Source organism: Bos indicus x Bos taurus, chromosome 6, assembly GCF_003369695.1.
Source record: "Bos indicus x Bos taurus breed Angus x Brahman F1 hybrid chromosome 6, Bos_hybrid_MaternalHap_v2.0, whole genome shotgun sequence".
NCBI classification, from domain to species: Eukaryota; Metazoa; Chordata; class Mammalia; order Artiodactyla; family Bovidae; genus Bos; species Bos indicus x Bos taurus.
This window is the reverse complement of record NC_040081.1, coordinates 89,535,150-89,550,265: the sequence shown is the minus strand read 5'-3', so window position 1 is coordinate 89,550,265 and position 15,116 is coordinate 89,535,150. Positions and strand designations below refer to the sequence as shown.

The following is a 15,116-nucleotide window of genomic DNA, read 5'->3' as shown; positions in this document are numbered from 1 at the left end:
CACCTTAATATAACTTATTATATATAACTATTTGTCAAATCAAAGTGTTTCTTTTTACAATGATTTTATAAGGCATGGTGTATAGTTAGGAGTAAAATCACTGCTTGGAAAGTTTCTTCATTTATGATATCCTTCAATTCTGTTTCAAGATCAGAGAGAACTTCCCACTCTGCAAAAAGTATTATTTATTGATGTGGGATAAATTTTCTCTAAGAAGGAGCCATGGCTGCTTAATGCGAGCAGTACCAAGCACAGCAACCAAATGGCTTGAATAACAAAACATATCAAAATGTGAATCACCACTGTCAGATGCAAGCTTTTAAGAACTTTAATTGATATAATTATCATTAGTATGCAATATGTCTTACAACAAATGTAGATACAATGACATCAAATAGCAAAGAAGTTGCACGTCTTTCCATCTTTAAACGATGTGAGCTTACCCCAAGAAAGCAATCTGGCATTGGTCTCTTGGATAGCACTATTACCAATATCAACTAGCACTTTAAAATCAAAGTTGAAATGGTACATTCATTTGCCAAAAGAGGTAAAAGGCAAAGAAGGTGAATCAACGTGCAAATTAGCATCTGGCCCAGTTGCAAAATTCATTTCCCAGATGCGAAGGATTGAACCATGCACCCCTGCAAGCAAGACAAAGGGCAAACAGATGATGGTAAACCCAAATCAACTCCACAAAGAACTCAGAAGACTTTGCGCTGGTAAAGGCCAGGTCCACGGCTGTTAGCGCTCAGACATCCACACGTGTTACCCTAACTCAACAGTCTGTGAGACCTGCGTCCTGGGCCATCCTTTCATTCAGGGATGGAAACCACCCTTTGCGGTCCCAGGCAGTCAGGCAGTGGCATTGGGGCACAGCTCAGAGCTCTAACAGCTGTCTGTATGTAAGCTACTAGACAGGTGTCATTTAATACATTTAAGTAAAACAACACACCAAACAAGAAACCAAGATCACTTATACATCTACATAATACTTAAAATGTCTATAAATATTTTTCTCCAGAAACTAAAACCACTGTAGACATAACTTCATTAATCCTCACAACAGATTTGTGAGGTAGCATGGAGTGAGGTCCATAGGACAACATCACGCCTGCCTAAGAAATGAAGACACAGACGTCCAGGGAGGGCCGGAGCCTTCATCGGGGCCCCAGGAAATCAAGGTTGAAGCCCATTCTGTCAGCGTTTGTAACCTACATTCTAGAAGGGGCTTCTAGTGTGAGTGACATTCTCTCTAACACTTTCTGACTAGTCCAGTGCCTGGATGGTGTGTGGTTGTAGACCCATTGGAGTCAATTCCCTTGTGTAGACCTTGAACAGACTCGCTCCCTGAGATAAAGGACGTCACTTATTGGCATATGTTTTGTGTGTGTGTGTGTTGAATGCAGTTATTAACATTGTTGGCCAACTTAAAAACAGAAAAATGCACTTGACAAAATATTCAAGCCATAGGTATTTTCTACTAACATAACAAGGAGTTCTCGAATGTTTAGGGGAAGCTGTCACCTTGCCGAATGCATGTGCTGCAGGCCCAGAGCCCTCTCTTTATCATAAAGATCCAGAAGTTCATTAGAGCAAGCAACGTATCAAAGGCTCTTGTACAACAGCAGCCTTGGTGAGGAAAGCTGCTTGCCGACTCAGTGATTTGTAACTGGTCAGGATTCCCTGGGAAGAGGCCGGTCCCTCTCACCCAGTGTTTTTGACTCAAGCAACATCCAGAAGACCACCTCTCCAAAGGGGCTTCATAGACATTTTGTCAACATATCTGTGTCCAAGTGAAAAGAAAATATATGGAATGTCCTTTGTTTTTGTTGAAGTGTCCTTTGCCAAACCGAAAGCCTACGGGGGGAAGGCTGTGGGTAGGAAAGAGGGACAGTTATTCAGGCCAAGCACTGCTAAAAGGGGGTATGCTTGGTCACTCCTGGCCACCTTCCTGAGAAAGTCCACTTTTTAAAAATTTTCATAATCAGAGATATGAGAATTCCTGGAAGCCTACTTCTCATTCCCTCCTCCTGTTGTAAAATACTTCTGGGGGTTGCTCACTCTCCTTTGGTACCTAGGAGTTTAGGATTGATTTCTTTCAGAGCCGGGGGTTGGCAGGCTGCAGAAAGTAGCACAGCTCTAATGTTTCTGATACCAGAGAGGTTTAGAACTGCCCGGCAGTGGCCGTTTTCATGCCAGGACTTCGTTGGGTCACAGCAAGTGACAGGATGAGTCCAAGGTCAAGTTTCTGGAAACTAAACAGAGTCATGGCAGCAGGTCCGAGTTTAGAAATAAAAAATGCAGTTTTATGTTCTGTACGATAGCATCGGACAAGAGAACACATTTTGAAATAGAACTTAAATGTGTATTTTGTACTCCATGAAATCAGACATAAGATGCCATTTGCTATTACCGGGTGTTTCAGGAGGACAGGGTTAGAGCTGTGAAATAAGGCTATCTAGAAAACACAGAGAAATAAAAAGGCAATCATGCGCAAAAACAACTCATCAAACTAAATACTTTAAATACAACGCCAACAAACTAAATACTTTTTCAGATAAAAATTTAACGAATCATTTCATTTAGTTAAAAGTAAAAACTATCACTAACCTGAATGTCTTGTTTTGTCACAATGGGCATTGCAATAAATTAGGGTTTCTCACACTTGGCACTATTGACATTTGCGGCCGGATAACTCTCAGTTGGGGTGGGCTATCTTCTACATTGTGGGATGGTGAGCACATCCATGGCCTCTACCCACTGGGAGCACCCCTTAGGGGGTGACACGCAGAAGTTATACCAGGTATTTTCAAATATTCCCAGTAGGGCAGTGGGATGAAATTACCTGCTGTTGAGAATACGGCTGGAAATGGATGACCGCAAAGACAATCAGTTCTTTCTCAAAATTTGTGACACAGGATTTTAAAACTGTATACCCAGGGGTGTTCATTTATTAAATGGCAGAATTAGCAAGGTAAGCATTTGGGAAAAATAAACGGATTAATCACGGTGTCTATTTCCTATGGAAAAGGCTTACTGACTAATTGAAGAAAAACTAGAGCCTTTAAAAAATTAAAAAAAAAAAAAGTTCATAGCCATTATCCAACAGACAGTAAGGCAGTGAACCAGTTGCTTTGTGGGTAGAAAGCAAGGATTCTACAGGTTCCTCCATGCAGCGGATGCCTCTGACGGTCACTGGGGGCTGATTCTACCTTCCTTAATGAGGTATTCAATGCATGTTGCCCCTACTTTCCTCCCACCCTCCTCCATGCCCCCCTCACCCCACCCGACTCTACACTCACTCCACACGCCTCTCCCTTTCTCTCCTACAACTAAACTCACTGCACAGCCTTCTCCTGTGGAACCGCAACTCCACTGAAAGCTTGTGGGCTGGGGTCCCAGCTGCGGATGGCTAGATAACCGGGCATCCTTAGCAGATACAGATGGCCTGGAGGGGTGGCCGGGGGCGCTGGCACGCTGAGATAGGACAGCAGTTTGCTACTCTGTAGTAGTACTCGGCTGGCTGGTCCCCTCCAGGGCACCTTCTTGTTTCCTCTCTCCCTAATTCGGCAGCTAAGAAGCTGGCCTCCAGCTTGCAGAGCCAAGCAGGTATCCAATCAGACACAACCAGATAAACCAAGATTAAAAAGGAATCTGAGAAACCCCTGCTTCCTTACCTGTAGGGTGAACTCCTCCCAGCACTCATGGCCTTTCCCCTCATCAAGATTTAATGTAATTTCATAAAGAAAAGTTTAAGAAATACCACACACAGAAAGTTCCCCTAAAAGTAACCCCTGACGACACACTTGATTCATCCCTCTTCCTGGTTCTTCTCTTGGTGGGACCCCCGCTAGGTACAGACGTCACCACCGTGGCGTCCAGCCTGGATGGCTCAGGGTTGGCCCATGTCCGCTGCATATCAGACTCCACTCACTTTTAAATAATTGTTTTTTTTTTTTTTGGTACCAGAAAGGAGAAGTTGTAGCAGCCAGAGGAGAGGGAGGAAGAAAACAAAACAACCAAACCAACAAAACAGGATTGTCGCTCAAGGCGCCTCAGGTACTTGTTATTAATTCTACTGGATAAGCACTGATAAATAAAGACAGTTATTCCTCATCCCGGCCACATTCTTTTGTTAGGAGTCATCATACAGAGGGTTGTTGTAGTTTCCCCAGGACCCGTAGTCGTGGTCGTCCAAGAGCCTTCCGTAGGAGGAATGCCTGGTGGGAAGGAGAAGAGGCTGTGGTTATTTGAAGTTGCCCATGTTGCGGACAGCCCCGTGCCCTGGGGCCTGAAGGGGAAGGGAAGATGTGATTCTTCACAGGACAAACTCTTGGCAGCAGATCCATCAAGCAGGGAGGCCCCAGTCTGCAAACTCCCTGTAAGTTAAGACTGATCCACTGGGAGCCCTACTGGCACCTTCTGTTGAGATCTGCTGGGCCCTTGTCTCTCTCATTGACCTCTGCTGCTGGAGAAGGAAGAGGCTCCATTTCCAAGGCTACTTAATAAGAAGTAAGGGGAAAGCAAAGGTTGCATTCCTGGCATTTTGGCTTAGGTTCTGGACTTCATTTTCCCTGAAATGATAATGACAGAACCAGACCCACTGATACTCTCACCACCCCGCTGAACTTCATATCATGTTTTATCATCATCTACAGAGTTTTTCTATGTTCCATGGTCATGTGAGCCTCAAAATAAAGCCATGGTCCAGTATTGCTTATCCTTACTTCTTCAATGAGGAAAATAGGGCCCAGAGATGTTAACGGACACACCCAAAGTCACCCAACTGAGCTATGAGTTGAGCGCCTACCTCTGGGATCTGAACCCAGTGCTCTGAGCTCTGTTTCTTAGAGTTTGATTAGCACCTGAGTTCAATGGCAATATGCACTTATCAGGGTCTGGTGGGTCATTCCGGGAACCTGTTCCACAATTATTGTTTCTAAAAGACACTGAAATCAGATTGTTATCATTCTTCCATTTAAAACCATTGAGCAGCCCCTCATTCCACACAGAGTAAAAGCGAAAGTCACCACGATAGTTTGCAAAGCCCTACAGGGTCTGGCTCCTGTTATTACCTCTCCAAGCACATCAGCTGTTACGCCAGCACCTCTTGCTCTTTCTGCTCATGCCTGACACAGCTGCTTCAGGGCCTTTGCACTTACTGTCCCTTCATCTTGGAACATTTTTCCTCCAGATTTCCACACAGTTCTTTTCATTTCCTTCAAGTCTGCACAAATGTTACCTTCTCAAGGCAGCCTTCCTTAAAAAATCTATTTAAACTTGCAACTCCCATCCCACAGGACTCCCTGCTTAATTTTACTCATAGTATCATCACCTTCTAACATACCATATAATTTACTTATTTACACCATTATTGCCTCTCTCTTCTAATTAGACTTCATGTATGGATTGTTTGCCTGATTTATTTGTTCTTAACTCTAATTCCAGCACCTAGAAGAGTAAATCCTCAATAAATAGTAAGTTCTCCATAAATGTTTATGGAAGAAACAGTGATTGGAAAAAAAAAAAATCCTGAAAATTCAATCTGTTCAAAAGATGGGAGCTTCCCGGAAAGGATTATGGCATTTTAAGACTAAAACTACTGGCAGGACTGAGAGAATATTACAAAATGAGACTCTGGTGCCTCTGAGATTCAGGCTAGCTTGTGAATTTTTACACCTTGCCACTGGAAATCAGGAATGCTATATATATAGTACAAACATACCCCCCTAATTTCTTTCTCACCTAAATATGAAAATTAAACAAAATGAAAATACAGCCCCAGAGGCACAAAAAGTACTTGTTTTATACTTCTCTCTGTTGCTAAAATAATTGCTGTCACTCTTCTAAACGTACTTATATCTGTCGGTATTTGAGAAGAGATGATCTTGAAAAGAACCAGACGATGTGTTGGCGTCATCTCTTAGCTTTGAAGATTCTGGTTCCTGTCCTGAAGGCTGGCTCAGTGGACCCAGTCTATAGACCTGAAAACTTCCTCAGTGTACTTTGTTTTCCCTAAAGGTGCACGCTCGTCTCTGGGGTGTGAGAAGGAAAGAGGTCACGAATAACACACCGCTAACCTATTGCCTGGCAGGAATAGGGGAGGTTAGTGTTGAACACTCCATCCACACTTAACACCACCAATTCCAATCAGAGCCTTTAACTGGATGGTTGAGAAATGGAAGCTATGGAATTAATAAGTAAAAACATAGGGATTACAAGACTGGTGCATCCTGACTCTTTGTGCTTTCAAGGACAGCAGCCTGCCCACCTGACTCCTCTGTCAATGAGATTTCCCAGGCAAGAATACTGGAGTGGGTTGCCATTTCCTCCTCCAGGGGATCTTCCTGACCCTGGGATTCAGCCTGCATCTCCTACATTGGCAGGTGGATTCTTTATCACTGAGTCACCGGGGAAGCCCTTATAAGATTGGCGCTGGGCCTAAATTTCAGCATGATTTACTGTGGCAAGCCTGGCCAACAAGTACCCTTTAAACACATTCTCTTATTGATAGAATTCTCCTGCCTCACCTTTGCATGGTAATTTAACTTCTCACAGCATTTTTATATCTATCATATAATTTTATTCTCATAAAATATCAGTTGGACCTATAGATGTACATCCTAGACTATATTTTTAACCCCATATTTCTTCATCTATAAAATGGAGAAACCAAAAAACAATTGCATTAGAATTTTTGGGTGGATTAAATGAGGTAATGCATATAAAAGACGTGGCACATAGTAAAAGCACAATAAATGTTGGCCAACATTGCTTTTCAACTTTTATTATAATGAAACATATAGGAACTCAGGGTAGATCTGCAAAGAATAAAAAAGTTTACTGAGTGAAAATTGAACCTTCTTCACTTTCACCAGGAACTCCTGAAACTATGCCCCAGGCATGGTTATAAAACCAGCTTCTTATACTATAATTAAACAAAATTATTACCACACTGGAGTTGGGTTAGAATATTAAAAAATCTTCTGGGCATCAGGTCTTATTGTTTGTGGTTATTGCAGGCAAGACTATTGATCAGAGCTATACTTGAACCTCTTGTGTTGTAAGAGATGTCTACTACTACACACACACACACACACATACACTAGTAAAATAATGGAAAAAGATGGAGCTTTCATTTTTCTTTGTCTTCTCATTTGAATGAACTGTGAGTTGAACAAAAATGAGGAAAGCAATGTAAGAGACAGAGATAAAATGGACTTGGGAATGAACTGAACCTGTAGTAGTGTAGTTGCTCAGTCGTGTCTGACTCTTGCGACCCCATGGATTGTAGCCTGTCAGGTTCCTCTGTCCATAGGACTCTCCAGGCAAGAATACTGGAGTGGGTATCTATGCCCTTCTCTAGGGCATCTTCTTGACCCATGGATCAAACCCAGGTCTCCTGCATTGCAGACACTTTACCATCTGAGCCGCCAGAGAAGCCCCACCGAACCCAAAGGGCATGCTTTATTATGAGCCTAAACAAGAAGAATTGGGTGAGCTGGAATTCAAGCCAGGTTTGGGTAAATTCTGTAATGCTGCAGAAAGAGGAAGACAAACACATCATTTTGTGTGTGTGTTTGTGTGTGTGTACATGTCTGTGAGATAAGTAGAGAATCATTAATGATCACTTTCAACTAGCTCTCCAGGTCTTAAATCATGACATATTTTAGATGGAAATGGGGGACTTTTCCAGATTAACATTTGTGGAGTCTGAAGTGGTGAAAAAGCTGCCACTCTCAAGATTAGGAAGATGGGGCTTAGCTCCAGGGATCTGAAAGGCTGTTTCTATGATGTCATGGGAGGGCTGCTACTAAAATTAAGGTCAGTTGGCTCTGTACTGCAAGGCGGCTGATCTAATTTCAATCTGAAGAGCCCTCTGTATGAATGACATCATCGTCAGGTCAAGGCAGTTTTGTTTACTCCATTGCTTCATAAAGACCGGCAGGCAGCCAGCACAGCTAAGGTTTCCATTTGCTGTGCATTGGCTCCCTTAGATGGTAAACCTCCCCGGGGGGCAGATTATGACTTACTTCGCTTCTAATTTTCTGAATGTCTGATCTGTTGCTCTTAACACAATGATACTTTTATAAATACTTAATGATCACTGCTTAGATCCAGTGTAGCATATAAACAGGACACAGAGAAAACACACAGTTTCCTTGGTCAATACCAGCAGGGATTAGTATATGCCCAGTCACTTAGTCGCATCCAACTCTGCGACCCCGTGGACTGTAGCCTGCCAGGCTCTTCTGTCCATGGAATTTTCCTGGCAAGAATACTAGAGTGGGTTGCCATTTCCTCCTCCAGAGAATCTTCCTGACCCAGAGATCGAACCCACATATCCTGTGTCTCCTGCCTTGAGGGGGATTGTTTACTACTGGGATTAGTATGGCCTGTGGCAATTCGCACATATATGGAATCTAGAAAAATGGTACTGATGAACATATTTTAGCAGGGCAGGAATAGAGACTTTAGCAGATGCAGACATAGAGACTTGTGGTGGGGGAGGGCATGGGGAGGAGAGGGGGTATCAAACTGAGACAGTAGAATTGACATATACACTATCGTGTGTAAAGCAGAGAGTTAGTGGGAAGCTGCTGTATAGCATAGGGAGCTCAGCTCAGTGCTCTGTGATGACTTAGAGGGATAGGATGGGGGGGGGGTGAGAGGGAGGCTCAAGAGGAAGGGGATGTATGTATACATATAGCTGATTCATTTTGTTGTGCAACAGAAATCAATACAACATTGTAAAGCAATTATACTCCAAAAAAAAAAAAAAAGGAACACAGAGGGCCAAAGCCACAGTTTTGCCCTTAAAGATTGGAAGAGGAAAGAAAATTAGAATTTCTCCTATGCAATGACATGGTTTAAAAGCATTCAGCATGAGCTCACAGCCCCTGTAAATCAATGACACTATGCTTCTTGTCGCTGTTGTTCTACTGTATCAGATGGTTTAGTTAGCTAAAAACAGAACCCAAGGGGACAAAATGGGATACGATTTATGTGAAGCTCTGGCCTCATTGCTTTCTTCTCAAGTGGCTTTGCTCTAACAAAGCAGCAGTCCCCACTCCCTCTCCCCTCGCCCCAATTGGTCAGTGATGCCTTCTTGATGACAACTGCTAAATGTAGTGGTGATGCTTGTGGTTTGAAGCCTTTCCCACAACTGTGAAAACATACCTATTTTAAGGTAGCTATAGCATCAATACTTAATGGAACTCAATGGTCTTTGAAAATGAATGAGGTGTTTACCTTTATTCTTTGTCGAGACAAACATATTTTAGAAAACACCTTCTCCTTTATAAGGGTCAGCTCCAGGTCTCCAAAAAGTCTACAACTTTGCTTATTACTATTCCTCCTAAGGTCCTCTTGTCCCTAGTTAAGTGTATCTTGCCATTCAATCATTGGGGCTTATTACATGCGAAAAAGCAGAGTTATAAATATGAATAAGATATGGCTTAGTGCTGGGAAAACACAACTGAACTTGCAGCTCATTAGTCATTAGCCATTAAGCTTTAGACTCGCATCATCCATTATCAAAGCCAGTTTTGTGTAGCTGTCACTGTCTCCTTTGTTTATGTCTGTGGCTTTTTTTTTTTTTTTTCCCTTTCGATTCTCATTTCCCTGCCTGGCTTCTTTCACTTATTCATTGAAAAGTTACCATTGATCAGGCCTTATTCTGGGGCCTTATTCCAGGCTATTCTAGTGAACTAAGAGACAGAAATTCCTGTCCTAAGGGAGCTTATATTCCAATGGGAGCCTCCCTTAGAAGAAATGAAGTAACTCTCATGGTTAACAAAAGAGTCCAAAATGCAGTACTTGGGTGCAATCTCAAAAATGATAGAATGATCTTGGTTCCTTTCCAAGGCAAACCATTCAACATCACAATAATCCAAGTCTTTGTCCCAACCACGGATGCTGAAGAAGCTGAAGTTGACCAGTTCTATGAAGACCTACAAAACCTTCTGGAACTAACACCAAAAATGAAGTCCTTTTCATCATAAGGGATTGGAATGCAAAAGTAGGAAGTCAAGAGATACCTGGAGAAACAGGAAAGTTTGGCCTTGTAGTACAAAATGAAGCAGGGCAAAGGCTAACAGAGATTCATCAAGATAACATGCTGGGCATAGAAAACACTCTCTTCCAAAAACATAAGCGATGGCTCTACACATAGACATCACCAAATGGTCAATACAGAAATCAGATTAATTATATTTGTAGCTGAAGGTAGAGAAGCTCTATACAGTCAGCAGAAACAAGGCTGGGAGCTGACTGCCACACTGTTTTGCTACACAAAACTGGCTCAGACCATGAGCTCCTTCTTGTAAAATTCAGACTTAAATTGAAGAAAGGAGGAAAAACCGCTAGGCCATTCAAGTATGACCTAAATCAAATCCTTATGATTATACAATGGAGGTGATGAACAGATTTAAGGGATTACATCTGATACACTGAGTGCCTGAAGAACCATGGACAGATGGTCATAACATTGTACAGGAGGCAGTCACCAAAGCCATCCCAAAGAAAAAGAAATGCAAGAAAGCAAAGTCGTTGTCTGAGGAGGCTTGCAAACAGCTGAGGAAAGAAGAGAAGTAAAGAGCAAGGAAGAAAGGGAAAAATATACAAAACTGAATTGCAGAGTTCAGTTCCAGAATATAGCAAGGAGAGGTAAGAAAGTCTTCTGAAACGAACAATGCAAAGAAATAGAGGAAAACAACAGAATGGGAAAGAGATCTCTTCAAGAAAATTGGAGAGATCAAGGGAGCATTTCATGCAAAGATCCTTTATTGGATAGAAATAGTATGGACCTAACAGAAGCAGAAGAAATTAAGTACAGGTGGCAAGTATACACAGAATAACTGCACAAAAAAGATCTTAATGACCTGCAAAATCATGATAATGTGATCATTCACCTAAAGCCAGACATTCTGGACCTTAGGAAGTGGGCCTTAGGAAGCATAACTAGGAACAAAGCTAGTGGAGTTGATGGAACTTCAGCTGAGCTATTTAAAATCCTAAAGATGATGCAGTTAAACTGCTGCACTCAATATGTCAGCAAATTTGGAAAACTCAGTAGTTGACACAGGACTGGAAAAGGTCAGTTTTCATTCTAATCCCATAGAAGGGCAATGCCAAAGAATGTTCAAACTACTGTGCAATTGTGCTCATTTCACATGCTAGCAAGGTTTTGCTTAAAATCCTTCTAGGCAGGCTTCAGCAGTATGTGAACTGAGAACTTCCAGATATACAAGCTGGATTTAGAAAAGGCAGAGGAACCAGAGATCAAATTGCCAACATTCACAGGGTCATTGAGAAAGTAAGGGAATTCCAGAAAAACATCTACTTCTTTATTGACTATGCTAAAGCTTTTGACTATGTGGATTGCAGCAAACTGTAGAAAATTCTTAAAGAGATGGGAATACCAGACCACCTTACTGTCTCCTGGAAACCTGTATGTGGGTCAAGAAGCAACAGTTAGAACTGGACATAGAACAACTGACTGATTCAAAATTGAGGAAGGAGTACGACAAGGCTGTAGATTGTCACCCCTTTTATTTAACTTCTATGCAGAGTACATAATGCAAAATGCCAGCCTGGATGACTTACAAGTTGGAATAAAGACTGCTGGGATAAATATCAACAACCTCAGATGAGCAGATGATACCACTCTAATGGTAGAAAGTGAAGAGGAACTAAACAGCCTCTTGATGAAAGTGAAAGAGGAGAGTAAAAAACTTGGCTTGAAACTCAACATTAAAAAAACTAAGATCATAGCATCCTGTCCCATCACTTCATGGCAAATAGATGGGGAAAAAGTGGAAACAGTGGCAGATTTTACTTTATTGGGCTCCAAAATCACTGCGGAGCCTGCAGGCATGAAATTAAATGATATTTGCTCCTTGGAAGGAAAGCTATGACAAACCTAGACAGCATTTCAAAACACAGAGACATTACTTTGCCAACAAAGGTCCAAATACTCAGTTCAGCCACTCAGTCATGTCCAACTCATTGTGACCCCATGGACTGCAGCATGCCAGGCCTCTCTGTCCACCATCAACTCCCGGAGTTTACTCAAACTCATGTCCACTGAGTCGGTGATGCCATTCAACCATCTCATCCTCTGTCATCCCCTTCTCCTCCTGCCTTCAATATTTCCAAGAATCAGGGCCTTTTCAAATGAGTCAGCTCTTCACATTAGGTGGCCAAATTATTGGAGTTTCAGCTTCAACATTAGTCTTTCCAATGAACATTCAGGACTGATTTCTTTTAGGATGGACTGGTTGGATCTCCTTGCAGTCCAAGGGACTCTCAAGAGTCTTCTCCACCATCACAGTTCAAAAGCATCAATTCTTAGGCACTCAGCTTTCTTTATAGTCCAACTCTCATATCCATACATGACTACTGGAAAGACCATAGCCTTGACCAGATGGACCTTTGTTGGCAAAGTAACATCTCTGCTTTTTAATATGCTATCTAGGTTGGTCATAGCTTTCCTTCCAAGGGGCAAGCACCTTCTAATTTCATGGCAGCAGCCACCATCTGCAGTGATTTTGGAGCCCCCTACCCCCCGAAAATAGTCTGTCACTGTTCGCATTGTTTCCCATCTATTTGCCATGAAGTGATGGGACCAGATGCCATGATCTTAGTTTTCTGAATGTTGAGTTTCAAGCCAACTTTTTCACTCTCCTTTTTCACTTTCGTCAAGAGGCTTTTTAGTTCCTCTTCACTTTCTGCCATAAGGGTGGTGTCATCTGCATATCTGAGGTTATTGATATTTCTCCTGGCAATCCTGATTCCAGCTCGTGCTTCATTCAGCCCAACCTTTCTCATGATGTACTCTGCATATAAGTTAAATAAGCAGGGTGACAATATACAGCATTGACATACTCCTTTCCCAATTTGCAACCAGTCCGTTGTTCCATGTCCAGTTCTAACTGTTGCTTCCTGACCTGCATACAGATTTCTCAGGAGGCAGGTCAGGTGGTCTGGTATTCCCATCTCTTTTAGAATTTTCCACAGTTTATTGTGATCCACACAGTCAAACACTTTGGCATAGTCAATAAAGCAAAAGTAGATGTTTTTCTGGAACTCTCTTGCTTTTTTGATGATCCGATAGATGTTGGCAATTTGATCTCTGGTTCCTCTACCTTTTCTTAACCCAGCTTGAACATCTGGAAGTTCATGGTTCACATACTGCTGAAGACTAGCTTGGAGAATTTTGAGCATTACTTTGCTAGTGTGTGAGATGAGTGCAATTATGCAATAGTTTGAGCATTCTTTGGCATTGCCTTTCTTTGGGATTGAAATGAAAACTGGCCTTTTCCAGTCCTGTGGCCACTGCTGAGTTTTCCAAATTTGCTGGTATATTGAGTGCAGCACTTTCATAGCATCATCATTTGAAATAGCTCAACTGGAATTCTATCACGTCCACTAGCTTTGTTCATAGTGATGTTTCCTAGGGCCCACTTGACTCTGCATTCCAGAATGTCTGGCTCTAGGTGAGTGATCACACCATTGTGATTATCTGGGTCATGAAGATCTTTTTTGTATAGTTCTTCTGTGTATTCTTGCCACGTCTTCTGAATATCTTCTGCTTCTGTTAAGTCCATACCATTTCTGTCCTTTATTGTGCCCATCTTTGCATGAAATGTTCCCTTGATATCTCTAATTTTCTTGAAGAGATCTCTAGTCTTCCCCATTCTATTGTTTTCCTCTATTTCTTTGCACTGATCACTGAGGAAGGCTTTCTTATCTCTCCTTGCTATTCTTTGGAACTCTGCATTCAAATGGGTATATCTTTCCTTTTCTCCTTTGCCTTTCGCTTCTTTTCTTTTCACAACTATTTGTAAGGCCTCCTCAGACAACCATATATACACTACCATGTGCCAAATAGATAGCTGGTGGGAAGCTGCTTTAAAGTGCAGGGATCTCTGCTCCATGCTCTGTGATGACCAGAGAGGTGGGGGTGGGTGTCCAAGAGAGAGGGGATATATGTATACATATAGCTGATAGTTGTACAGCAGAAACTAACACAACATTGTAAAGCAATTACGCTTGAATTAAAAAAAAAAGTGAACCAAACACCTCTAGTCAGAGATCAGCATGTTCATAAAAACAGAGGCATGAAACAATAGAAGATTATACCTGGGAAACTTCAGAGCCCAGTGTCTTCAGAGTGTCGGGAGGTGAAAGTAGAGTAGGGTTACTTAAAGTCTGGTCCTTGGACCAGCAGCTTTGGCATCACCCGTGAACTGTTGAGAGCTGCCAGTGTAAGGGCCCCACCTTGACACACAGGCGGAACCTAAGGGGCTGAGACCCAGGAAACTGTGTTTTCAATAAGCTTGCCCATTGGCTCTCATGCACGTTGAAATTTGAGAACCACTGAGTTAGAGAATCAAGTCAACTAGACCTACAGAATGCCAAAAGCTGGTCTGAAAAGACCAGTGTGTAGCAAACAAACCCCAGAAGATCTTAGACATCATGATTGGCTCCTTGTGGGCCTGCTTTTTAAACCTAATAACAGCCAGGAGGAATCCAGTTTGTAGAAAATGTCATCACCAGAAGACTTAAAGTAAAACAGGTTACTTCTAACCAGATGTCTTAGAAGCCAGGGTCCTGTTGTGTCTACAAATCAAGATCACAGTTATTTTTGTGACGGGAACAGCCTGTGTTGTCTGTCTGGGTTACCAGCACACCTAATTACAGCAGCATCCGCAGTACTGTGACAGATACGGTCTCCTGCCCAGGAGATTATCCCGTGGCTGAACAGTTTTAAGCCAATTTAAACAAAAACAAAACCGACTTACCTCATTCTTCAATCATCATTAATTAAAGACACCCTTCTGCTAGAGGCAGGCAGGGCTTTTGCTTTCTTTTAAAGTTGCAAACAAGCCCTGGAATAAAGACTTCGCAGGGAGAGTTTCTATTAATGCAGCACGAGGATGCCACTCCACAGGCATGTAGACAAAGCCCCACTGAAACTGCCAGGATGGGACATGAAAGTCGTCACATCAACATGTGATTAGAAAACTGAGCTGCTGTGCCATCTTCCTCCTCCTCTCCTCTCTGCTCTCCTTTGGATCCCTGATGCCTAGAGAATAGGGCAGTTGGTGGCT

At 42.3% G+C, this 15,116-nt stretch overlaps 1 protein-coding gene across 1 annotated transcript in view; it reads right to left on the bottom strand.

The window, feature by feature from the left end:
• Nucleotides 1-310: 310 nt before the first annotated feature.
• The window catches only part of PARM1 (prostate androgen-regulated mucin-like protein 1), a 129,152-nt gene continuing 114,346 nt past the window's right edge, over nt 311-15,116 (bottom strand). Inside the window, exon 4 of the mRNA XM_027544756.1 lies at nt 311-4,220. Within this exon, the coding sequence (XP_027400557.1) occupies nt 4,136-4,220 (85 nt within the window). The 3' untranslated portion in view covers nt 311-4,135. The remainder of the gene's footprint in view (nt 4,221-15,116) is intronic.